Source organism: Carettochelys insculpta, chromosome 13 (assembly GCF_033958435.1).
Source record: "Carettochelys insculpta isolate YL-2023 chromosome 13, ASM3395843v1, whole genome shotgun sequence".
Taxonomy (NCBI): domain Eukaryota; kingdom Metazoa; phylum Chordata; order Testudines; family Carettochelyidae; genus Carettochelys; species Carettochelys insculpta.
In genome coordinates this window covers 24190526-24216801 of record NC_134149.1, presented here as the reverse complement: position 1 = coordinate 24216801, position 26276 = coordinate 24190526, and the positions used below count along the sequence as shown (strand labels likewise).

At 45.1% G+C, this 26276-nt stretch overlaps 1 protein-coding gene across 1 annotated transcript; it reads right to left on the bottom strand.

Annotated features, from left to right (window-relative positions):
• Positions 1-1526: 1526 nt before the first annotated feature.
• Positions 1527-14529, bottom strand: LOC142020349 (G-protein coupled receptor 83-like). The gene is made up of 4 exons (XM_075008095.1): positions 13850-14529; positions 9149-9274; positions 4915-5048; positions 1527-4375 (listed from the first exon to the last, which is right to left on the bottom strand). Exons 1-4 carry the CDS (start codon positions 14219-14221, stop codon positions 3754-3756), a joined length of 1254 nt encoding a protein of 417 aa, XP_074864196.1. The 5' UTR covers positions 14222-14529; the 3' UTR covers positions 1527-3753.
• Positions 14530-26276: the final 11747 nt, after the last annotated feature.

The following is a 26276-nucleotide window of genomic DNA, read 5'->3' as shown; positions in this document are numbered from 1 at the left end:
TAAAAAAAACCACACAATCTGGATATGTAAATGTTTCAACCCTTCTGCTTAAAAGGCACGTCATTCACATTGCAATGCAAATCCAGCCAGTAAAACTTTACAATCTACTATTGCCACTTACATATAACAAATACACTGAGTAATGGTTTATGTCCCTTGTGCAAACTGATCTGAATGCTGGTTACATATGTCCATTTGTCTGAGTTTACTCATCAAGAAAGCAGACACACAAGTCCACATAAATCACTAGTTTCCACATCATTCACCAGGTGAACAAAAGGTTTAAAATGTCACATACAAAAGCTCTGTAAAAAAATTGATTTCTTGAATTACCTTCACTTTTACGGTCACATTTTCCTGTATAATATTGTGTGTGCAAATATGGCATGGAAAAGGCAGTGATTACTTAAGGCAGAGTACCATCCTTAACACTACGAGAAACACAAACTGTATTGTGGGGCTTTTAGATAAAAAGAGACAATGATTTTTTGATATTTTAAGAAGCATCACATCAATATTTCCTTTTATTTGGTATATTTCTGGTCCTTCCCCATAGCCACAATTCCTCTCCTAATTTGTGATGGCAAAAGTCTAAAACAACCTAGTTGTTCCTTGACTTCCTGATTTCTTCACTGATGACTGATGGGTTACTAGATTATTTGTTTCAATACCAAAATACTTTGATTTCCACTTTTTAAAACTCTAAATTCTTCACCTAGTTTACCAGTGAGCCCAGAAGCTTAGCTGCGATAAACTGAATTCAGTAGAACAATACTGAATTACATCAGAAGATACTCCAGCTCAGTATATATTACAATTATGCTGTTTGTTAATAAGGTGAAATTTAATTTATTCTTTTCATGCTTCAGACAGAAGTATAACTCAGTAGTAAACGTGAGCCTAATTGTCTTCTCATGCCAATATAATCTGAGGACTGGTGAAATCAATAATTGTATCAGTGCAAAACAGATCTGAGAGAACTCTGATTTACTGTACAGGAGTGAAAAGTGCTAACACTCAGTTATGGAGTAATTTTCCAGAGCCATGAATAGTGATATGCTCGCTTCACGCCCATTCAGCCCTAGCATAAGTAGGCATGGTACCCACTGACTTCAGTAGAAATTGCACCTCTGCACACTCAGAGCCTGTCTCTACATAAGCCCCTTCCTTTTGGAAGGGGCATGTTAATGAGGGGGTTGTAAGATGCTAATGAGGTGCTTCCATGAATATGCAGTGCCTCATTAGCATAATGGCAGCTGCAGTGATTGGAAAGTGCGGCTTTTGAATCATGTGCCGCCCGTGGAGATGGGGACCTTCCGAAAGGACCCCGTTTTCAAAAGCCTCTTCTTCCTAACACCAGATGAGAAGAAGGGGCTTTTGAAAACAGGGAGGTCCTTTTGGAAGGTCCCTGTCTCCACGGGTGGTGCACGATTCAAAAGCTGCTCTTTCAAACTGCTGCAACTGCTATTATGCTAATGAGGCACTGCATATTCATGGCAGCACCTCATTAGCCTCTTCTGAACCTGCTCATTAACATGCCCCTTCTGAAAGGAAGGGGCTCGTGTAGACCCAGCCCCAGTGAATTTGGTCCATCAGTTGTCTAAATTTCTATATCCCTCTTTCAAGATGCTCTCCTCAGTGTCCTGGAAAAGCATGTAACACCATTATAGTTTCAGATTCTTCCCTAAATGAAAAAATCCTATAAGTCACAAGTAGAGTAGTATAATTTGTGTGAGATGCAGTGTTTGGAATCACTGCAGTAGCATAAGTTAATGTTTTTTCTTTAACAGAAGGCTATTGCCCAGATCAACATTACAGCCCAGATTGATATCCTGGGATCAATCCACCATCTGTTGATCTAGCAAGTCTAGTGAAGATCTGCCTAATCAACTGCAGATTACTCTCTTGTTGATCTTGTTAGCCTACCCTGGACAAGAAGAGTAATGGAAGTTGATGGGAGTGTTTCTCCCATCTACCCCCTGCTTTAATTCAATTTAAGGTACATTGACTTCAGCTACATTATTCATGGAGCTGGAGTTGCATAGCTGAACATGACTTTCTGCTATAGTGTAGGTGTAATGTTAGTGCAAGCTCATTTCTGTGTTTATGAATTAATTCAACACCATTTAATTTCACCCTTTGTCACCACATATGAGAAACCTGCAAACTCATCTTTTAATTAGAATTTTTTTTAAATGTAGACTGTCATCTGTCTCCTTGCAGAACATTATGCTTTGTTTATCTACTGTCAAAGTGCTAGCAGTTGTCATTTTTCCTACACTGGAAGAGGCACTAATTATTGAGACATTTGAATGACAGTCAACGACCCAACAGAGCTCAGAAGCTTACTAAAATACCTATAAACAGTGCAGATACATTTTGATGTGCCTTTATAAAAATCAAAATATTAAAGCTGTATTATAATTTTAATCTAATTTCAGGGGACACTCCAGTTAATGAAAGTAATAAACCACAATATTGGTTTCCTTAGCAAATGGATGAAAGTGAGAAGTATCACACTGACATAGCGTTGGAGTCTCTAAAGTCTGATGTTTATCCAAAGAGCAGGTACAAACAGGAAAATACAAAATGTAAATTCCTCCCTGCTCTTCACATACACCTTGTTCAAGGTGCTTCAGATATAATCTAGAATGGCAAGAGGAGTTTAGACTATACAGACTATTCCATTCCTGGGCTGTCTGTTGAATCTGCCAAGAATGCCACTTGCAGGGGGAGACTATGTTATGGACACCTGTCCATTTGGAACTGTGTGGAAATCAACATGCCAATCAATTTCATACATGCCAGAGAAAAGCTGTTGAAAGGCAACAATTTTGACTCACTACTAACCTGTATTAGAGTCACAGGCAACGTTGTGGCTGTAGATATGAAAGGCCTCATAAAATGACATACATTATGAACATTTGAACAGAAAGTTAATATTGTTATGTGAAGAGAATAGAAAAATCAGGCAAAGTAGAAACTGAGAATTCCTTTTAAACAATTTCCTTGCATGTGTTGATATAAGTCCTATACATGACTGAGACCAAAAAGTCTTGTTTGCATGTGTTTAATCTTGAGAGCTCATGGCAAGCCGGGCTACTACAGAGAGGTCAGTTTCAACAGCTTCTTCATTCTTGTAAATCACCTGAGACACTTTTGCTTAGTCAAAGATTGCAAGGTAAAGTTTCATTTGTCTATTGGTGCAGCTACTAATAATCGTTATGACCAAAGGAATTGTATTTGTATTTTTCTCGGTGTATTTTACAAACACCTCCCTCTTCTCATTTGATTTTTAAGGTCATATTACAGGTTACTGAGAAGGACTATTGTCTGTGATGAAAGAATAACCCTGTGCTAAGCAGTTCAGCATAATCTATCAATTTTTTTGCTTTAAGATCACTTTGAGTGACAAAACATACCAGATGTGCCTATCATTCAAATAGCAGACAGAGTCCCCAGGTCACAAATCCACAAGTGGCTGTGAAAGGTACAAGTCTGTCTTGAATAATAAATTAAATCAAAAGTATTAAAATCAATTGTTTTTCTCCACAAAATAAACTGTCGCCCCAATGTATATAAAGTAGTACTTCGGTCCTCTTTCCCTTTCCCAGGTTTAGAGGGTTTGTACTGCATTACCCAGCCTGTGGCATTGCTCCTGATTGTGACAGTAAATTTAATACAAATACTATTTAGTATCCAGTTTTCTAGATTCAGGACCCATGGTGCTCCATTGTCTGTCGGTTCAGTGGCTTAGCTCCCTGTCACAATTGGCTGGACACTGGATATGTCTGTCTTTGCAGAGTTCCTATGGGAAGGTGCTTTCGGAGAACAGCCGTCCCTTTTATATTGACAATTCTCAGCCCACGCATGCCTAAAAGGTGGAGGAGAGATGGACTGCAGCGCATGGCTCTGGGCTGCACTCTTTCGCCGGCACACACACAACAGGGACTTGAGTTCAGAGCGGAAGCTCTCGTTGAGCCAGCAGTAAATGAAAGGGTTGTAGCAGGTGCTGCTCATAGCAAACCAGTGGAAAGCAAAGTACAGAGCATTGCTGCTGTGGATGGCCTTGCTGGAGAGGAGCACCAGGTAGCAGTTTAATGGGAACCAGCAGACAGCAAAAACCACTACCACCACCATCAGCATCTTCAGTGTCATCATCTTCTTCCGCTGATGAGCAAAGTACTGCTCCATGGTGATGTCCCCAATGGCATTCCTCAGCCACAGCCTCTTGGCTACCATGGTGTAGGCGATAGTGATCACAAGCAAGGGCAGGACATACAAGAGTACAAAAGTAGTCAAGTCCAGGTATTTCCAGAAGAGATCAGCAGGAGGAGGGAAGCTGGGGAGACAGACCATTCGTACAGTTCTGTTCCTGGAGCACAAAAGGAGGAAAGCCATCACTTCCACAATCATAAGCATGTAGTACAAGGGGCATAGACCCATTATAAAATACATAAGACAACTGGATATATATGGTAAACAAAGGAATTCAGACACAGATTAGCATCTCCCTAATTGGCCCCAAAATAGAGATTTTATTTCTTTTTTTAAAAAACAAAAACTTTTGATTAAAGCTTCATGGAAAGTTAAAAAAAAGAATAAAAAGCAACCCTTATTCCAATTTTACATCTGTCAGTTCTGATGGAATTAGTTAAAATGAGCATTCCTCTTATGAATGGATGGTTAAAAAAATACCCCATGTATCAGTGTTCCCTCTGATGAGCATATGAGCAGCCACTCAGGATAGATTCAAAAGCTGCCCAGCAGATTAGAAGAGCACCCACAGTACCACAGGTGGCAGCATATTTTTCTAGGAGTAATATGCATCCACACATGCCTCGATGCACATAAAATTTATTCTGCACATGGATGGAAAAAGTTAGAGGGCACATTGCTGTTTGCCTCTCATACCCGATATAAAATGTTGCTAGATTCTGGTAGATAGCATGGGGCAGAGAGAAGCAGCTGGCCATAACCCAGATTATAATGATGCAAATTCCTCCTTTAGAAATTGACATCCGGGGTTTCAGAGGGTGCATGATAACCTGTGGAAGACAAATTGTTCAGAGGAGGTTAAATCTTCTCATAGCAGGCTTTAAAAAGACTCCATTTGAACCCTTCTGAAATGTTGACAGGACTAGCTGTTGAAAAGCATACATTAATTCTGAAAAGCGTTGTGTCACATTAGCAACCAGACATGGCCCTTCCACCTCCATTGATGAATTTAGGAGCAGTGGGCAATCATGTTCACAAAGACAGACTGCATCAGCACTAATTACTATGGGAACAGATCAGGACTTTGCTACTTAGTCATGTAACAAGAATTTGCACATTGGCTTTCAAGAGATGTGAAAGGAACTTATCCTGACTTGATGACTGTGGGGACCAGTTTAAGTGTCTGGACTAAGTAGGTACAACTCACATGGAAGCCTACAATGAGAAGTCCTATGGCACCTTAAAGACTAACACATGGACTAGGGAATATGCTTTCTTGGGCTGGAACCTACTTTATCAGATGTATCTGATGCAGCGCAGAAACATTTCTGGCCAAACAAATGTGTTAGTCTTTAAGGTGCCACAGGACTCCTTTTGTTTTTTTGCTGAATCAGACCAACATGCCTACTCCTCTGAAAACTGAAGCCCACCTCATTTACACCGGAACCGTGTTTGGCACAAATCGGGGGGCGGGCGGGCGGGCGTGTGTGTAAAAAAACCATCTGCTTTATTTTCTACTCTCCTGGTGGTTGCTTTTGCAGCTGAAGGAAGCTCACAGGAATCATGATTCAAAGTCACCCTGACTGCTACTCCTTCAGATGCTACTATAGCTTTGCATTTGTGTTAAGGCCTGGAAAGCAAAACTGAGGCAAGCCTTCCATAGGTGAAGCAGCTGGATATCGGGGAGTACAATAAAAGTCTAGCTTTGTTATGGATTCCATCTGGCCCTTAAGCAAGTTGCTTTACTTCTCTGGGCCTCACCTTTTTCTATCTATGAAGCAGGAACATTGACACCTGCACCACAGGACTTTGAAGGATATTCAGGGCACATAGTGCCTGGAAATATAAAAAATTCTGTATAAATGCAAATTACTGAAAGGATAGCTTGAAAAACAAACTCAGTGCCACTTGCAAACACAGCTTGAGACACCAGCAGTGATCTCTGAGCAACGCAACGTATAGATTATTATGCTAACCCCTGACAATGAAGAAAAACCTGTTTAAATCTTCCCATCCAACTCTTTGCTAATGAAAGTTTCTTCTCTCCTATTTACTTGAGTGCCTTTTCCAATTATCAAAGTCTCAAGTGATAATGCTCCTATCACTCCTTTTGAGCATCTGCTCCACTCTCTGATACATCCCAAGATTAGAAAATAAACTAATTTCTGGAAATGACTTTTCCTTGCTCTGTTGCATCTCCTCACTCCTAGATCTATCCCACTGGACTTTGTTAAAACAATTTCACTCCTGAGCTACTTAAATTCTGCCAATATTAGAGGATGTTATCAGGTTAACCTTAGTTAAACTAATATTTATGAGTTGCTTGCAGAATTCTGCAATCAGACTCAGGCTTTGTTTTTTAATTCCCCCATCTAGCAAATTATGCTATTTCAAAACATCTTTCTTAGATAAGAATATGAGACTGGCCATAGTGGGTCAGACCAAAGGTCCATCTAGCCCAATATCCTGTTTTCTAACAGTGGCCACACCAGGGGCCCCAGAGGGAATGAACAGAACTGGTAATCAAGTGGTCCAGCCCCAGCTGCCCATTCTCAGCTTCTGGCAAACAGAGGCCAGGGATACCATTCCTGCCCATCCTTGCCAACAGCCTCTGATGAACATATCTTCCATGAATTCATCTAGGTCTTTTTTGAACCTTGTCCTAATCTTCACAAGAGCCCCAACAAAGAATGCCACAGGTAGACTATGTTGTGTGAAGAAATACTTCCTTTTGCCTCTTAAATCTGCTACCTATTAATTTCATTAGGTGACCCCTAGTTTGTGTTATGTGAAAAAGGAAATCATAGAATCATAGGGCTGGAAGGGACCTCAGGAGGTCATCTAGTCCAGCCCCCTGCTTCAAGGAGGATCAACTCCCACTAGCTCCCAATAACTTTTCCTTATTCACTTTTTTCAAACTAGTCAGGGTTTTATATACCTCTAACATAACCTCCCTTAGTCTCTAAATTTCTAAGATGTTAAATCCCAATCTTATTAAATTTCTCCTCATAGGGCACCCATTCCAAGCCCCTAATCATTTTTGTTGCCCTTTTCTGAACTTTTTTCCCAGGCCAAGATATTTTTTGAGATGAGGTAACCTCACCTATATGCAGTATTCAAGATGTGGGCATACTATGGATTTAAACAGAGGCAATAACACGTTCTCAATCCCTTTTTAAATGATTCCTAACGATTCCTGTTTGCTTTTCTGATTGCTGCTGCACCTGGAGAGAATGTTTTCCGAGAGCTATCCGCAATGACTCAGTTGAGTGTTAACAGCTAATTTAGTCCCCCTCATTTTACACATACAGTTGAGATTATGTTTTTCCAATTATGCACCACTTTCATTTATCCGCTTTAAAATTCATCTGCCATTTTGTTGCCCATGCACTTACTTTTGTTTTCGTGTCAAATCATAGAATACTAGGACTGGAAGGGACCTCGATAGGCCTTGCTGCAGTTTAAGTCCATTGCCTCTTCTATCCTCAAAGGCCAAGAAGAACAAGTTTTCTCCCTCCTCCTTATGACACACTTGAACTATCAGGTCCCGCCCCCCACCCCAGTCTTCTCTTTTCCAAACTAAAGCAGCCCAATTCTTTCAGCCTTTTTTCATAGCTCACGTTCTCTAGACCTTTAATGATTCTTGTTGCTCTTTTCTGGACCTTCTCTAATATTTCCACATCTTTCTTGAACTGTGGTGCCCAGAACTGGACACAATACTCCAGCTGAGGCCTAACCAGTGCAGAGTAGAGTGGAAAAATGACTTCTCATGCCTTGTTCACAACACACCTGTTAATGCATCCCAGAATCATGGTTGCTTTTTTTGCAACAGCATCACACTGTTGACTCATTTAGCTTGTAGTCCACTATAACCCCTGGATCCCTTTCCGCTAGTGTGAGATGGTGCAGGAATGTCGGGTGACAATGAGAGAATTTATTACATATTAGCCACTTTAAAAAAAAAAAGTCCAGCAATTGCTTTCAATTTTTCATGTGATCGACCATCTGAGCACTCTGCAGGGTCCTTAATTCTTTTGGAACATCATCTAACTGCAACAATCAAATGAAATATTACTTTAGCAATCGCTGTTAATATTAATTCCAACTGTGCTAGAAACAAAGAGCAACCCATACCTAAGTGCATTCTGATGCAATTTAATATCCCACTGCTCAACATTTAGGGATTGAAACAGATTGCACTCAAACAAACACCAGCTTATGTTATCACCTAGGGGAAAGAGTAGGTTTGAAGTGATATTTTCCGATGAGCAAAACTGAGGTCCCCCGCCCCCATTTCACTATTTGCTAGGAACAACAACTTTATAGGGGGAAAGTGTGTCCAACTTTAGTTGACTTTACAGGAAAATGGTACAGTTCTCCATGCTGTCAACTCCATACATCTAAAAATGAATCACGCCACAAAACCTCACGAGTGGCTTGAGCAGCACGAAATTTTTAAACTAGTTTTTTAAAAATATTTTTATATTTGTGTTTGCCTTCTGGATTTTGATCCTTTAGATCACCCTCAGATCATGTTTTCGAGCTTTTCTCCTTAAAGCCGAGAATTATTTTTTAATGTAAGCTGAGGTGCTCATGAAATTAGAGGGTACCGGGCTGCTGGGTTTTAAGAGACTCAGAGGGAGTTGGAAAAGACCTCAAGAAGCCATTGAGTGCAACCCCCTGCTGAAAGCACGACCAATCCCAACTAAATCATCCCAGCCATGGTTTTGTCCAGATGGGAATTAAAGACCTCTAGGGGAGGAGATTCTACCATCTTCCTAGATAACCCATCCCAAAGCTTCACCACTCCTAGTGAAACAGTTTTTCCCCAATATCCAACCTTGACCTTCCCACTGCAACTTGAAACCACTGCTCCTTGTTCTGTCAGCCAGCACTTAACCCAATAAAGTATCCCTTGCATGATGCATACCTGGTGTCGATCCAGTGCAATGGCTGCAAGGGTAAGCACGGAAACATGGACAGAACAGTACTGAACAAACCGACTTATGTGACACATCAGCTTCCCAAAGACCCACGTACTGCTTACAAATCGCACCTGAAACACAAACAATATTACAACACACAGGGTATGTCAAATGTAGATTAAAGCAACCGCTATCAGTAAAATCAAATCAACAATGCAAAATCAGGATAACAAAATTTGCCTTCCAGAATTATTGTGAGGATTAAGTAGTTTATAGATTTTTAATGGTTTGTTGCTGTACCAAACCATTTTTGTAAAAGTGTAAGCCAAAGGCACCAGAGGGATCAGAAGGATAGGGTAAAAATAGCAAACAAATCTGTCATCGCCCTGCTTGAGCAGGAGCTACGCTGGTATCGTACGTATGAACTCATTGGAGTTACTCTTTTAACAGAGGGCTTGTCTTCAGTATCAGCAGGATCCACAGGGCAGCAGTCAATCCACTGGGGTTTGATTTTATTGAATCTAGCATATACGCTACAAACTGACCACTGATCGCTCTCCCTTCAACTCTGGTACTCCACCTCAGTGCAATGCGCAAGGGGTGTTGACAGGACAGCAATTTGTGTTGGCACACTGCAGCAAAGACATGACAGTAAATAGTTATAAGACAACTTCAGCTGTACTAGTCATGTAGCTGAAACTGCATAAATTAGACTGATCTCCCCTGGTAGTGTAGAGCCATGGCTCCTCTTGGAGCAGGTCTGAGTTGTGAAAGCAGCTGGAACATTTCAATACGGATTGTCTTCCTCACTAGTTTTAACATTGCTCTTCTTATTGTAGATTATCTCATGCAACATGTGGGTTCTATGTGGGATGCGGATGTTTTGAAAATGATCTCATGGCATCATCGACTGTCATGGAAAAGTAAAACATGAAACCTCCTATTTGTTGGTGTTATAGCAACTATACCATTCACATCATCACAGTCCTCTTCTCGCCTGGTGCAAAGTCAACATATGAATCAGTTTTGTGGGGGGGAGGGTAATTGTAAGTATTACTTGTTTCCAGCAATGCCCCAAATATGCTAGATGTTGTACAAACATGAACCAAGGCATCATTGCTCCCTTGGAGAGTTTACGCTTTAAACAAAAAATCAGGACAAGTAGCCTGAAAGAAAAGGTACATTCAGACTGAACAGTAGCAGTGTATTTTTGAGAGCGAGATGGTCCCTATTTCAGCTGCAAAGCCAGGATATTTATTTTATTTCTTTGACAACAGAGCAGAGACAATGCGCAGTGGGGGTAAACAGGCTCAGGATCGCCGCCCCCAGCACTCACTATCAGTGCTGTGCCCTTTCTGGTGGGTCCGGGGGCAGTCCTGCCCTGCCCCACAGAGCAGCATAGTGCTTGAAGAGGAGGTGGGTGGGAGTGGAGCAGGGGTACCTGCTCCCCTCCATCCTCACATTAGGCACCTCTGATACAAAAAAGAGGAGGAAAGCAGAAAGAAAAAGCAGCAGGCATTAATTCCTGCTCCCCACCAACACACAAAGGAAATAGATGTACACTTGCACTAGGGTTGCCAATGCTCCAGGATTTCCCCAGAGCTTTCGGGAACTAAAGACAGATCTGTAATTAAAAATAGGGCTTGTGATGAAATGTCTAGAAATTCATCCAATCAAAAGTTGGCAAATCAATAGTGTTAAAATCTCACACATGGGAGTAATGGAACAATATGTATAGTGGAGGTGCTGAGAGCCATTGAACCAAATTTGTAAAGCCTGCATCTAATGAAAACCACTTCAAATCAGTGGATGATGAAGCACTCCTGGGCATACTTAATTTCATACTTATGCGCTCATCAGGGTGTATAAAAGTCAATTTAAAAAAAACAATTTTTTTAATTTAAATCAATTTTTGTATTCTTTCTGTAATCAAGGTATGGAATTTCTCACTTAAAAATAACAGGTACCATTAAATCTCATCAAACATGCTACACCTACACCCATAGTCTCAAAATTCATTAATGGCTCTGTCTGTTTAGTCCAATTACTAGCTCTTGCTTCTTGAAGTTCTGGGCATTCAACTTTTGCTTCTTAGCAAACTAAAGACAGACAAAATCTGATCAGATTGTTTGTTCTGTTTTTATCTGCTGGTGGATCTTGGCCAAGCACAGCAGAGAATTAGTTAAAACAGTCTTAAAGACAGAGAAAATGTATAAGAAATGATAGAGGCAACACAGAAAGTAACAGTGGAGGGGACCAGAAAGAAAAAGAGAATACATTCAGCACAATTTCCCACACTCTCCCTAACTTCTTCGTTCCCTGGTAAAAAGGGAAAACATGTCACATGTAAGCAGCACAAGGAGGAAATGGAGGGCATAGTTAAAAGAAAAACAAGGGAAACAGTTTGCTGGGATGCAAGATATGAATATAGCTGAAGAACAATGGGGATCAATTGGTCAGTTAACTTAAATAATTCACTGCACAATGCACCATTCAAGATTCTCTGCCTTTTAGTGTAAGTGCAGTTTGATAAGTAAATTCCCAAGCTGTTTGCTGTGTTGGATGTTGCTAGGGAAAAAAAGGTTTATCCCTAGTCTATCCAGCTTTGGAGTCCTCAAAAAACAGAAGTGCCAGTAAATTCAGTGGGGCTTGTTCCAAAATTAAGTGCAGTCAGTCTTCGCTTTTCTAGGCATTTGGAATTGGACCTGCTGAAAAAAATGTAAATCATCAACTGAATAAGAGTGAGAAGAACGACTTGAAATCATTTTTGAATTTTGTGGGTGGATCCCATTTAAGCACGAGAGACTTTATCTACCTGCAACACCTCAGTCATCCATTAGTATTTTTAGCAGCAGTGCTGCAACTAAGCATATTTCAGGCGACAAAGTATGATTAGTAAGCCAAAGTAGCAATCATCCAGTAAAACCACCCCATGGACAGTTTTGTAATAAGGACCACCAAATACCAACAAGACACCATAGATAAAAAGATTGCCTGGTTCATTTAAGCTACAAATTCTTCTATTTACATTGTTAACAATAAACACCTTCACTGACATGGTTGAGTCCTTACAACCAGCTGGGAGAGCAGATATTGGTAGAAGGTTGCGAGATCTCAGCTATCTTTATGCTACAGTGATTTGTCCACAGAAGTTGCTGTTGGACGAGATCTTCCGACAAAGCTTCCGTTGACAGATTGCAGCCATGCACAAAAACGGATCACTCTTCCACTGACGGTGTTCTGCCTCTCCCTGATGAGGAATGCTGCCTTTGTTGACAGTTTCTGTTGATTAAAAAGCTGTGTGGATGCTCGGGGGGGGCCCCTCTGTCCACAGACAGCGCTTCCACTCCACCAGACAGCCCAGTTTGCTGAGCTTCTGGTTGGCTGTTCTGTTGAGAGAGCAGCTGGGCAGTCTAGCTGCTCTCTGTCAACAAAACAGACTGCTCTTCCAATCTGCTTTTGTGTGTGGACATGATCTGTCAACAGAAGCTTTGCCAGAAGATCTCTTCCAACAGTAACTGCTGTTGACAGATCACTGTAGTATAGACAAAGCCGTACTGAATAGCCTATCTTCACAAAACAAAAAAACAGTGATGTAACACTTTATAGACTAACAAATTAATTTATTAGGTGATGAGCTTTTGTAGTACAGACCCACTTCTTCACATTTCCAGATATGAAGAATTGGGTTTGTCCAATTATACATGTATTGTTGTGATGACATGTCAGAATTAATAAAATTAAAAAACCCTAAGGAGACTTCTGCAATTGCAAATGTGAAACACTGAGATAACAGTAAGAACTAGTAAGATAACAGTAAGAACTAGTTTCATAAATGCTAAATGCTATTATGTTTTGTGTGCGATTTCACTTTTACCATTGCTAATAAACTGCTGCTGCATCTACAGCTTGACACTGGTAACATACAATTTCCTGAAACAGTAAAAATCAAGTTATCTAAACAAGTGGCACAAAGTACATCCTCTTCCATGTACTAAAATGCTGTCGGGAATTGGAAATTAACATGTTTCAGTGATCAGATCTGCCCCATTGCTTAAAAAATACATGAAGTAGTATTTTTGGGAAGTTGATTTAAATCAATGCTTTTTTTTCCGTGGTGTTTGAAATTCACGATTTAGATCAATCCTCCCTAGCGCCCACAACAAGATGTTTGCAAAGCTGAATGGGACAGGACTGGGACTCTCACTCTGACTTAAGGCTGCAAAGTGACCCACCAAATACAGCTGGAAACTGTGTGGCTCTGTCCCCTAGCACAGGGGTGTGGGTCCCGAAGACGGGGGGGGGGGCATTTGCTAAGGGGGGGATGCAGCACGATGGGCTGCTGGATCTCAGGCTGAGCCATCTCATTAAAATGCTGCAATACGCTCCTGTTTCTGGGTACGTGCGTTTCCATTTCCAGCTCGATTAACAAAGTTTTTACACGTGTATTTATTTTCTCCAACTTCCCCAAAGTTTTCCACGTCCCCCCCCCCCCCGCCCCCAGGAGCCGAACCGAGACTCCCACGGGTTCAGCTTGCAGCAGATGGGCTGGCGGCGTGCGTGGGGGGCTGCGGGGAGCTGCTTAGTGCCGGGACAAAAGTGGGGCCAGCCTGGACAGTTTGCTCCCCGCTGCCCTAGCAGGGCGGGCGGTCGCGCCCCACGAGCCGGCCCCTGGGGAGCGCTGGGGCCAGGGCCCCGCCGCTTACCAGGGTGAAGGGCGTGTTCAGGAGGGTGATCATGATGTCAGCCACGGCCAGGTTGAGGATGAAGAGGCTGGTGGCCGAGTGCATCCGCCGGTTCTTGACCACCACGTGGCAGACCAGGCTGTTGCCGAAGAGCGAGATGCCGATGATCACCGAATAGGCCACGACCAGCAGCGCCTTCACCGCCCGGTTCTGGGACTCCCCCTCGTAGCGGGCGCTGCGGTCGAAGTCCCGCATGGGGTCCAGGTCGCCGTGGAAGAAGGCGGAGCGGTTGGCGCCGTAGAAGGCGGAGAAGAAGTCGGTGCCATTGCGGCCCGGAGCGCGGCGGGAGGGCTTGGCGAGGTACGGCAGGGGGAGCCACACGTGCCGGCTCATGGCTTGGCGGCAGCCCGCCGCAGCGGGGCTAGAGGGGGTCCCTTCCGGCTGCCGCCCGCGGGGCCAGCCCGGCTTGCATGCGGGGGCTGCGTGCCCTGCTGCAGGGCCCGCTCCCTCCCGGGCTCGCGTGCTGCGCCTTCCCCGCTCCAGCCCGGCTGCTCCCCAGCGCTGCGCTCCTCGCTGCGGCTTCCCCGCGCGCCACTGGCTGCCTCGCGCAGCCCCGGAGCGCCCGGGCCCACGCCGGATTTTCGAGGCACAGCGCTGCCTTCCGCGCGGGCGAGCCGGGCCCCGGGTTCTCCGGTTATATGCAGCGCGCGGGATGGGCCGCTGCTGCGCGAGAGCCAATGGGGCTGGCGGAGCGCGACAACTGGCGGGAGAGGAGTAACACGCCCACCCCCCCAGCCTCCGCCCCGCCCCGCCTCGGGGGTGCCGCCGGGGCCGTCCCTGGCCCCAGCCCCTAGGGGCTCCCCCGGTGCCTGCCCAGGGAGGGGCTGACAGACTGCAGCTGGGCACCGGGTGGAAAGCACCTGCTTTGTCTTTGTTCCCTGCCTGGGTGAAGCAGCACCCCCCCCCCCACACACACACAGGGGACACCTTGGGGTGAGGGCACATGTCAGGAGCCCTTAGGCACAGGGGCGGTTTGGGCTGTGGACTCAGACATCCAGGCTCCAGCTACAGGGCCCGGGAATGTCGACAGTGGCTGTGCAGTTTTAGCTGCACCGATTGCGTACCTGAAATGGATTTGGCAGCCCTCCACGTTGCTCCCTGTCCTCGCTGCAGAATGTCGAGGGGAGCGCTCCTCCCGCGTGGGGGCTGTGCGCGACCAGGCCTGGCCATCGGGCGTGGGTCTGGCTGCAGCTCCAGGGCGGATCCTGCGTGCAAGGAGCAGCCTGGGTGCGGGCGCTCAAGCGACGGGGCTGCGCAAGGAAACGAGGCAGCCACTGGCACATGGGGAAGTCGCAGCAGAGAAGCCAGCGCAGGGGAGCAGGGGAAAGTGCAGCATCCGAGCCCGGGAGGGAGCGGCCGGGATTGGGCCCTGCAGCAGGGCATGCAACCACAGCATGCAAGCCGGGCTCACTCCAGAGGTCGATATTGACCCTGGAACATGCAAAACAGCGCCAGGGAAGACCTAGCCCTAGTAATTCCTTCCCTTCTTTTGCCCAGCTCCCTCCCTTACCCCCTATACACACTCCAGGGTCTCACGCGCAGAGCTGTGTAGTTTTATTTTCCAAGAGACTACCTCTAAGCTGCTCTCTGTGGCTACAGTCAGGCTACAGCACTCTGTTGATAGAAGTCACTGTCGGAAGAGATTTCCCGACAAATTTTCTGTCAACAGAGCATGGCCACGCACAAAAGCCAATTGGAAGAGTGCTCCGCTCTGTTGACAGAGCTGCCAGACTGCCCAGCTGCTCTCTTGACAAAACAGACACCCAGGGGCATAGCAGACAGAGCTGCCCATTGTTCTGGATGCCTGTCTGTCAAAAGAAGGCCCCTCAGAGCATCCGCATAGCTTTTTTGTTGAGAGAATCTGTCAACAGCAGCATTATGCCCCATGGCTGAGAGGCAGGATGCTGCCAGCGAAAGTGCTGAGTTTTGTTGACAAAACCCATTTTGTGTGTGGATGTTCCACCAGTTTTGTTGACAAAAGCAAGCTTTTGTCGACAAAACTCACTAGTGTAGTTGTAGCCTGTCTGTGGATGCTGCTGGGCAGCAGGTCCATGCTGTTCAAAGCTTGGTCTCCTCAGCCACGTGCAAGTTCACGACTGATGAGGCTGTGCAAGCTCAAGACGTAATCGTTAGACATGACGGACTACCTACATACACACATTAAACCAAGTAAAAGGACGTATTTCTTCACTCAGCACACAGGCAACCTGTGGAACTCTCTGCCAGAGAATGTTTTGATGACCAGAACTTTAACAGCATTCAGAAAAAGAACTAGATAAATTCATGGAGGATAGGTCCATCGATAATTATTAAGATTGTGAAGAACTACAAAAAGATCTCAGCAAACTGAGTGACTGGGCAGCAAAATGGCAAATGAAATTTAATGTGGGTAAGTGTAAGGTAATGCATGTTGGAAAAAATAACCCAAATTACACGTACTACATGATGGGGTCAAATTTAGCTACGACAGATCAGGAAAGGGATCTTGGAGTTATAGTGGATAGTTCTCTGAAGACATCCACGCAGTGTGCAGCGGCAGTTAGTAAGGCAAATAGGATGTTAGGAATTATTAAAAAAGGGATCGATAATAAGACAAAAGATATCATACTTCCCCTATATAAAACTATGGTACGCCCACATCTCGAGTACTGCGTGCAGATGTGGTCTCCTCACCTCAAAAAAGATATATTGGCATTAGAAAAGGTTCAGAAAAGGGCGACTAAGATGATTAGGGGCTCGGAAAGGGTCCCATATGGGGAGAGGCTAGAGAGACTGGGACTTTTCAGTTTGGAAAAAAGGCGATTGAGGGGCGATATGATAGAGGTATATAAAATCATGAATGGTGTGGAGAAAGTGAATATAGAAAAATTATTTACCTTTTCCCATAATACAAGAACTAGGGGACACCAAATGAAATTGATGGGTAGTAGGTTCAAAACTAATAAAAAGAAATTTTTCTTCACACAGCGCACAGTCAACCTGTGGAACTCCTTGCCCGAGGAGGCTGTGAAGGCCAGGACTCTATTAGGGTTTAAAAAAGAGCTTGATAAATTTTTGCAGGTTAGGTCCATAAATGGCTATTAGCCAGGGATAAAGTATGGTGCCCTAGCCTTCATAACAAGGGCAGGAGATGGATGGCAGGAGACAAATCACTTGATCATTGTCTTCTGTTCTCCTTCTCTGGGGCACCTGGCATTGGCCACCGTCGGCAGATGGGATGCTGGGCTCGATGGACCTTTGGTCTGACCCAGTATGGCCATTCTTATGTTCTTATGTTCTTATGTTCTTAAGTAGGATGGGTGGTAATGGTATCCCTCACCTGTTTGTCAGAGCCTGGAAATGGGTGATTGGAGAGAATCATTTGATGATTACCTCTTCTGTTGATCCCTTGGGGACATCTGGCATTGGCCACTGTCAGAAGAGTGGGCTAGATGGACCTTTGGCCTAAGCTCATATGGCTGGTCTTATGTTCTTAAAAGCCACATGGCAAAGCGGTTATAACTGTTGTTATGTAATCATTTATTTTATGTTAAAGCCTGGAGGTCCCAATCAAGGGTCAATCCCCACTGCACTAAGAGATCCTCCACACAGTCTAGCTGTATGATGAAACATACAACAACAAGCAGAAAGAGGACAAGGTAGCAGTAAATCTGTCATGCTGAGTACAGAGGGCAATAGTCGGAGCAAACCCCTAGTCCAGCTATTCTTTGTAGTGATCATAGCAAACAGCATTTTTAGAAGGGACCTCAAGGAGGGTAAGGGACAGATTTTGTGAAATACTTATCAGAAGTGTTAAGAGCAGCATGAGAGTGTTTGTCAGAAAAAATGACTAACAGATGATGAAGGCTGGCTTGGCTGGTGGAGGTTAGGTGGAGGCTGACGCATATTAGAGTTTGCAGGTAAGATGAAGCAGAACTATGAAGGCAATTAGAGCAGCATGTTTCTTTTGTGGTGGAGAAAGGGACGAGGATGTACAAATATGTGGTGGGTGAGGCTGTCAGAGTGATGAGCGCAGATGATGTTAACTGCACCATTTGAAATGGATTGCAGTGAACAAGTTTGCATTTGTTAAGGACAGAAAGGAGGAGGTGGCAGTTACTGAAACACAAGAAGATGCAGCCTGGAGAGTAGTTTTAGCTGTATGGACTGAGAGCAGACTGAATATTAGAGCTGGTGTGTAGGATGAAGTGGCAAAATCTAGTCATGTTCTGGATGTTTGGGTCTCAGGAGAGGGCTGACTCAAAGACTGCATGTATATTTTGGACTACATAACCAGGAAAATGGAGTTGTTCACCACAGTGACTGAACAAGGAAGGATTTATTCGAGAGGGAAAATTAAGATTTCTCTTGGCCATGAAACTGTAAGGTGATACCAGGACATTCATGAGGAAAGGAAAGCAGGCGAAGATTTTAGTTTGGACATACCGGAAAAGGTCTGGAGTAGAGAGGTGGATCTGTGAGTAGTCTGCATAAAGCTGATAGTCAAAGAGTTATTTTTGAATAAGCTCCTCAGTAATTCTCTGCAAAGCGGGGAAATGAATCAGGCCAAGGACTAATGTGTGTGGGCCCCCTAGGATGGCTGGAGGGTGTTAAAGGAGGACATACCAAATCAAATACTAGAAGAGCAATTAGAGAGGCAGGAGGAGACTCTGAAGAGATGGCATCACAAAAGTCAAGAAGATAGTCATTGGTGGTGAAAAGAGAAGAGGTGGTGTTGGGATGGGGAATTCAGCAAAAAGGTGGGCGAAAGCAGATCCTGGGAGGGGAAGGCAAAGAAGGTAAATCTTTATCTCTACAAAGTTCTGAATTGTACAGCCATCTACCTTGTCACCACAACCAACCACAACGTTCTCGCATGAGTACAGCTCGGAGCAGTGCTCCATCTGTTTGGCTTTGTCAGCCATGACTTCACCAGATTTGGATTTCAGAGGTGCCATCTTGTTCTGGGTGGGTCCTAATGCCTTCCTCATACCCTCGTACATTCCTCTGAGATTACCAAAGTCGGCACAGGTCTGGATGCTGCTGCATAGCTGGAGCCAGTGGTTGTTGGCACAGCGCCTGGCTGTCTGCTGTACTGTTCTTCTGGCCTCTCTAAGTGCTTGCTGGGTACTCTGGCTTGGTGAGCATTTGTACTCCAGGAGTGCAGCGCGCTTCTTTTCAATGACTGGAATCATCTCATTGGAGTTAGCTTTGAACCAGTCGTTCGTGTTTCTAGCTCTTCTTCCAAACACCAACAAGGCCATGTTGTAAACTGTATCCCTCAGATGTTGCCATTTGGATGTCGCATCGGTGTCCCCAGGGCTGCTGCGCAGATTTTCCTGGAGGGTCTCTTTGAACTTTTCAGCTTTCTCCGAGTTTGCCGTCTTTCTGGCGTCAATGTGGGGCCTTCCAGCAGGTTTAGAGCGGTACAGCTTCTTGGGTCTCAGCTTGAGCTTGGAGCAAACTAGCGAGTGATCTGTATCACAGTCAGCACTGTTATAGCTGCGTGTCAGAAGGATGTTTTTGAGGTTATTACGCCTAGCGATGACCACATCTAGTTGATGCCAGTGCTTCGAGCGTGGGTGTCTCCACGACACTCTGTGCTGTGGCTTCGTTCGGAAGAATGTGTTTGTGATGCACAGATTGTGGTACGTGCACAGTTCAAGGAGACGCTGTCCATTGTCATTCATTTTTCCCACACCGAAGTGTCCTAAGCAGGAAGGCCATGAGGCCCAATCAGCTCCAACTCTTGCACTGAAGTCATCCAAGATGTACAGTTGTTCACGAGCAGGTATTTGTGCTACAGCAGCACTAAGCATGTCATAGAAGCCGTCGAGCTCCTACCAGTAATGGACAAACTGGATCAAGAACTGACTGTGGATGAACTGAAGAGAGCCATCGACTGCATTGCGGCAGGAAAGGCCCCGGTCAGGATGGTATACCACCAGAGGTAATCAAATGTGCCGCGGACACACTCCTGGAACCCCTACATGAGCTACTGTGCCTGTGCTGGAAAGAGGGTGAGGTTCCACAGGATATGCGCAACACTAACATTGTAACGTTGTATAAGAACAAAGGAGACAGAAGCAACTGCAACAACTACCATGGAATCTCCCTCCTAAGCATCACTGGTAAACTGTTCACTCGCATCATCCTGGGAAGACTCCAGAAGATTGCTGAGAGGGTGTACCCCAAATCTCAGTGTGGATTCCGCGCAGAGAGGTCTACCGTTGACATGGTCTTCTCTCTAAGGCAGCTGCAGGAGAAGTGCAGGGAGCAGAGAAAGCCACTCTACATAGCCTTCATCGACCTGACCAAGGCCTTTGACTTGGTCAGCAGGGATGGTCTGTTCAAACTGCTCCACAAGATAGGCTGTCCTCCATGGTTATTCAAGATGATCCAGTCGTTCCATGAAGACATGAGAGGAACCATCCAATATGACGGTGCATTGTCGGATGCTTTCAGAATCAGGAGTGGTGTCAAACAAGGATGCGTGCTTGCTCCGACATTGTTCAGGATCTTCTTCGCACTCCTCCTGAAGCGTGCCTTTGGATCTTCAACAGAGGGCATCTTGCTGCACATAAGATCTGATGGGAAACTGTTTAACCTTGCAAGGCTGAAAGCTAAGTCTGAGGTGCGAGAAGTCCTCATCAGAGACATGCTGTTCGCAGACGATGCTGCTGTAGTGTCTCACACAGAAGACCAGCTTCAAAAACTGCTGGATCAGTTCTCCAAAGCGTGCAAGGACTTTGGGCTTACCATCAGCCTAAAGAAGACAAACGTACTCGGTCAGGATGTTGCTGAATCCCCATCAATCAGCATTGACAACTATACGTTAGAGGTTGTCCACGAGTTCGTTTACCTCGGGTCCACCATCACTGACACCCTGTCATTGGACACTGAGCTAAATAGGAGGATCGGAAAAGCGGCCACAACTCTGTCCAGACTCAGCAAGAGAGTGTGGAATAACAACAAGTTGTACACTCACACCAAAATGCAAGTCTACAGAGCCTGCATCCTCAGCACCCTCCTTTATGGCAGCGAGAGTTGGACCCTGTATGCCCGCCAGGAAAAGAGGCTGAACGTCTTCCACTTGCGCTGCCTCAGGCGCATCCTTGGAATATCATGGAAGGACAGAGTGACCAACACCGCCGTCCTCGAGCAAGCTGGAATCCCAGCCATGCACACCCTCCTCAGGCAGCGTTGACTCCGCTGGCTTGGCCACATCCACAGGATGAATGATGGAAGGATTCCAAAAGACATCCTGTATGGTGAGCTAGCCTCTGGCAAAAGACCTCCCGGATGCCCCCAGTTGCTCTACAAAGATGTCTGCAAGAGAGACCTCAGAGAGGTAGACATCGAGCTGGACAACTGGGAAGAACTAGCAGACGACCACAGCAGATGGAGGCAGGGGTTACACAAGGGCCTTCAGAAGGGCGAGATGAAGATCAGACAGCTAGCAGAGGAGAAGCGAGCGCACAGAAAGCACAATAAGGACTTGCCAGACACCCACGACATCTGCAAGAGATGCAGCAAGGACTGTCACTCTCGTGTGGGTCTTCATAGTCACAATAGATGCTGTAAATTAAGTCCTCAATTGAAACTTTAAAGGGCGCGATCCATAGTCTATGCAGACTGAAGGATGCCTACTACTACCTTGTCACCAGAGAAGCTCTTCAGTTTTGGTTTCTTGACCAGAAAGTTTCTCTGTGTCAGCAGGGGCCTGTTATGTGGAAAGGAGGAGCGGAGGAGTACAACAGCAACAGGAACAACAAAAGATCCTGATTTTTGTTTGCCAGACAGTGATTCTACAAAGGGCCACAGCACAGGGCTGTGTATAATTTCTGACTGTACAATACTGTTCATATTTGGTTTGTTTCCCTTTGAAAGTGGAGATATGAGCACATGCCCTCACACCTACATGCTGGGAGCAGAAATCTAACATCTTCCCCCTGCCTAGCAGCAAGAGGGGAAGACCTACAATAACTGTGTGGAAGAATAGGAGGAATAGGACAAAACAAAACAGCAATAATGTAGCATTTGAAAGACTAACAGGATGACTTAGTCAGTGATGAGCTTTCATGGGGCACACCCACTTCATCAGATGAATAGCATGTCCAGCAAAGAGTGACAGCTATAAGTATAGAGGTCCAAAAAATTGCAATAAGAACTGACAAATCAAATACGTAGGACTGAAGATATGTTAAGTGTCTTGCCTGAGATATTTATGAGCATCAAAGGAAGGGAAGCAGTCCTTGTGATGCGTGAGGTGATTGTTGTCTTTGTTCATACCAGGTGTTAATGTGTTGAATTTGAACATGAACTCCAGTTCAGTAATTTTCAAATTCAACACGTTCACATTTGGTATGAACAAAGACAGCAGTTACTTCACGCGTTAAAATTACCCCCTCCTTCAGTCCTATGTACCGTCTGTACTGGAAATGCTGTTCATCTGATGAAGTGGGTCTGTCCCACGCAAGCTCATCACCGAATAAGGAATAGGACAGAAGAGAATGAAGTTGGTCTGTCTGAGATTTTCACCATTGCTGGAGTAGCAGGGGTAACAATGGACTAAACTGACCCTCCTCTTTCCTCTGCTCAGCGGGTGCTGACTTCTGCCTCCCAAAAGGATGTTCAACTCCTGCTCTGTCCCAGTCCCCACCACCACTCAGCCCCATCCCCCAAGGCCCCACCTCTTCCTGCTCCACTTCTCAGCATGTCCTGGAGCATGCTGTGCAACAGCTGATCTGCAGCAGGTGGGAGGCACTGGAAAGGAGTGAGAGGTGCTGGTTGGAGGGGAGGGGCTACAATCACTTCAGCACCTTGAAATACCCCAGCAAGACAGACACAGTTTCCTTCTAGTCAGCAGGAAATACCATTTCCCAGTGGACGTGAACTGCAAGCCACAATCCCTGCAAATCCACACCAGGATCTGGGTAGAGGCATCCATGGTCATGCAGTCTGTCTGGCTACAGGCACAGGTGGAGGAGACAGGCACAGGCACAGGCACAGGTTGAGGAGTTCCCAGTGGATGTGAGCAGTTCCTGGATAGTATTCATGTGGAGACAGCCGAGGTAACTGTCCCAGTACACAGGACAGCTGATAAACCACTGGTGAAGGAGGAGATAGATCAGGGTGGACCCTGGCAGCTTGTTACTTCTGGCAGTAGGCAGTGTTCCACCCCTGCTCAGAACCCTCCCACGGTGGTACTAGGGAACAGTTTTGCTGTCCTTGATACAGCAGACAAGGAATCACCCCGTACAGCAGAGGAGAAGCCTCAGACCCCCAAGGCTGGGAAGTCTGCTGCCACCACTGCGAGGAGGAAACAGAGTAGTGGTCGTCGGGGACTCTCTTCTGAGGGGGATGGAGGTGCCCATCTGTCGCCCTGACATTTCATCTTGGAAGGTGTGCTGCCTGCCAGGGGCCCGTATCCGAGATGTTATGGAGGCGTTGTCGAGGATTATCTGGCCCTCTGACTACTATCCCATGCTTCTCATCCATATGGGCACTAATGATACTGTGAGGTGTGACGCTGAGCAGGTCAAGAGTGACTTCAGGGCTCTGGGGGCACGGGTGAGGGCGTTTGGGGCACAGGTGGTATTTTCCTCAATCCTGCCTGTCAGAGGTAGGGGCCCAGGCAGAGACAGGTACATCCTAGAGGTGAACGCCTGGCTTCGAAGGTGGTGTCGCCAGGAAGGCTTTGGCTTCCTCAACCACGGGATGCTATTCCAGGAAGGACTGCTAGGCAGAGATGGTGTTCACCTTTCGAGGAGGGGAAAGATAGTATTTGGACACAGACTGGCTAACCTAGTGAGGAGGGCTTTAAACTAGGTTTAACGGGGGCAGGGGAGCAAAGCCCATGGTAAGTGGAGAACATGGAAACCTGGGAGATGGGGCAGAAATGGGAAGCAGCATGGGCAACAATGTCAGAGTAAAAAGAGGGTCAGGGCAAAACAGGGAGGCAAGATCAAATCAATATCTTAGATGCGTATATGCAAATGCAAGGAGTATGGGTAACAAGCAGGAAGAACTGGAAGTGCTAATAAATAAATACAACTGTGACATTGTTGGCATCACAGAAACTTGGTGGGATAATACACATGATTGGAATGTTGGTATTGAAGGGTACAGCCCTCTCAGGAAGGATAGACAAGGAAAAAAGGGGGGAGATGTTGCCTTATATATTAAAAATGTACACACTTGGACTGAGGTGGAGATGGACGTAGGAGATGGACGTGTTGAGAGTCTCTGGGTTGGACTAAGAGGGGTAAAAAACAAGGGTGAAGTCCTGCTAGGAGTCTACTACAGGCCACCTACCCAGGTGGAAGAGGTGGATGAGGCTTTTTTTAAACGACTAACGGTCATGCAGGGCCCTGGATTTGGTGGTGATGGGGGACTTCAACTATCCAGATATATGTTGGGAAACTAATGCAGCGGGCACAGACTATCCAGTAGGTTCTTGGATTGTACTGGAGACAATTTTGTATTCCAAAAGGTTGAAAAAGCTACCGGGGGGAAGCTGTTCTAGGTTTGATTTTAACAAATAGGGAGGAATTGGTCGAGAACTTGAAAGTGGGAGGCAGCTTGGGTGAAAGTGATGATGAAATCATACAGTTCACAATTCTAAGGAAGGGTAGAAGGGAAAACAGCAAAATAGAGATAATGAATTTCAGGAGGGCAGATTTTGGTAAACTCAGAGAGCTGGTACGTAAGGTCCCATGGGAAGCAAAACTGAGCGGAAAAACAGCTGAGGAGAGTTGGCAGCTTTTCAACGGGACATTATTAAGGGCCCAAAAGCAAACTATCCTGCTGAGTAGGAAAGGTAGAAAATATGGCAAAAGACCGCCTTGGCTTAACCAGGAGATCTTGCATGATCTCAAAACAAAAAAGGAATCATATAAAAATGGAAACAAGGGCAAATTACAAAGGATGAATATAGGCAAACACCACAAGAATGCAGGAGCAAGTTTAGAAAGGCTAAGGCACAAAATGAGCTCAAACTAGCTACAGACATAAAGGGAAATGAGGCTTTTTATAAATATATTATAAACAAGAGGAAGACCAGGGACATGATAGGGCCATTGCTCAGTGAGGAGGGAGAAACAGTAACAGGGAACTTGGAAATGGCAGAAATGCTTAATGACTTCTTTGTTTCAGTCTTCACCGAGAAGTCTGATGAAGGTGTGCCCAATATAGTGAATGCTAGTGGGAAAGGGGTAGGGTTAGAAGTTGAAATAAAAAAAGAACAAGTTAAAAATCACTTAGGAAAATTAGATGTGTGCAAGTCACCAGGGCCTGATGAAATGCATCCTAGAATATTCAAGGAGGTGATGGAGGTATCTGAGCCTTTAGCTATCATCTTTGGAAAGTCATGGGAGATAGGAGAGATTCCAGAAGACTGGAAAAGAGCAAATATAGTGCCCATCTGTAAAAAGGAGAATAAGAATAACCCAGGAAACTACAGGCCAGTCAGCTTAACTTCAGTGCCAGGAGAAATAATGGAGCAGGTAATTAAAGAAATCATCTACAAGCACTTGGAAGGTGGTAAGGCGATAGGAAACAGCCAGCATGGATTTGTAAAGAACAAATCATGTCAAACTAATCTGATAGCTTTCTTTGATAGGATAATGAGCCTTGTGGATAGGGGAGAAGCAGTAGATGTGGTATACCTAGACTTTAGTAAAGCATTTGATACGGTCTCGCATGATATTCTTATCAAAAAACTAGGCAAATACAATTTAGGTGAGGCTACTATAAGGTGGGTGCATAACTGGCTGGATAATCGTAGAGAGTAGTTCTGAATGGTTCTCAATCCTGCTGGAAAAGTATAAGTGGGGTTACACAGGGGTCTGTGTTCGGACCAGTTCTGTTCAATATCTTCATCAACGATTTAGATATTGGCATAGAAAGTACGCTTATTAAGTTTGCAGATGATACCAAACTGGGAGGAGATGCAACTGCTTTGGAGGATAGCGTCATAATTCAGAATGATCTGGATAAATTGGAGAAATGGTCTGAGGTAAACAGGATGAAGTTTAATAAGGAAAAATGCAAAGTGCTCCACCTGGGAAGGAACAATCAGTTTCACACATACAGAATGGGGAGAGAGTGTCTAGGAATGACTACAGCTGAAAGGGATCTAGGGGTTATAGTGGACCACAAGCTAAATGTGGACCACAAGCTAAATGTGAGTCAACAGTGTGATGCTGTTGCAAAAAAAGCAAATAATGATTTTGGGATGCATTAACAGGTGTGTTGTGAACAAGACACGAGAAGTCATTCTTCTGCTCTACTCTGCGCTGGTTAGGCCTCAGCTGAAGTACTGTGTCCAGTTCTGGGCACCACAGTTCAAGAAAGATGTGGAGAAATTAGACAGGGTCCAGAAAAGAGTGACAAGAATGATTAAAGG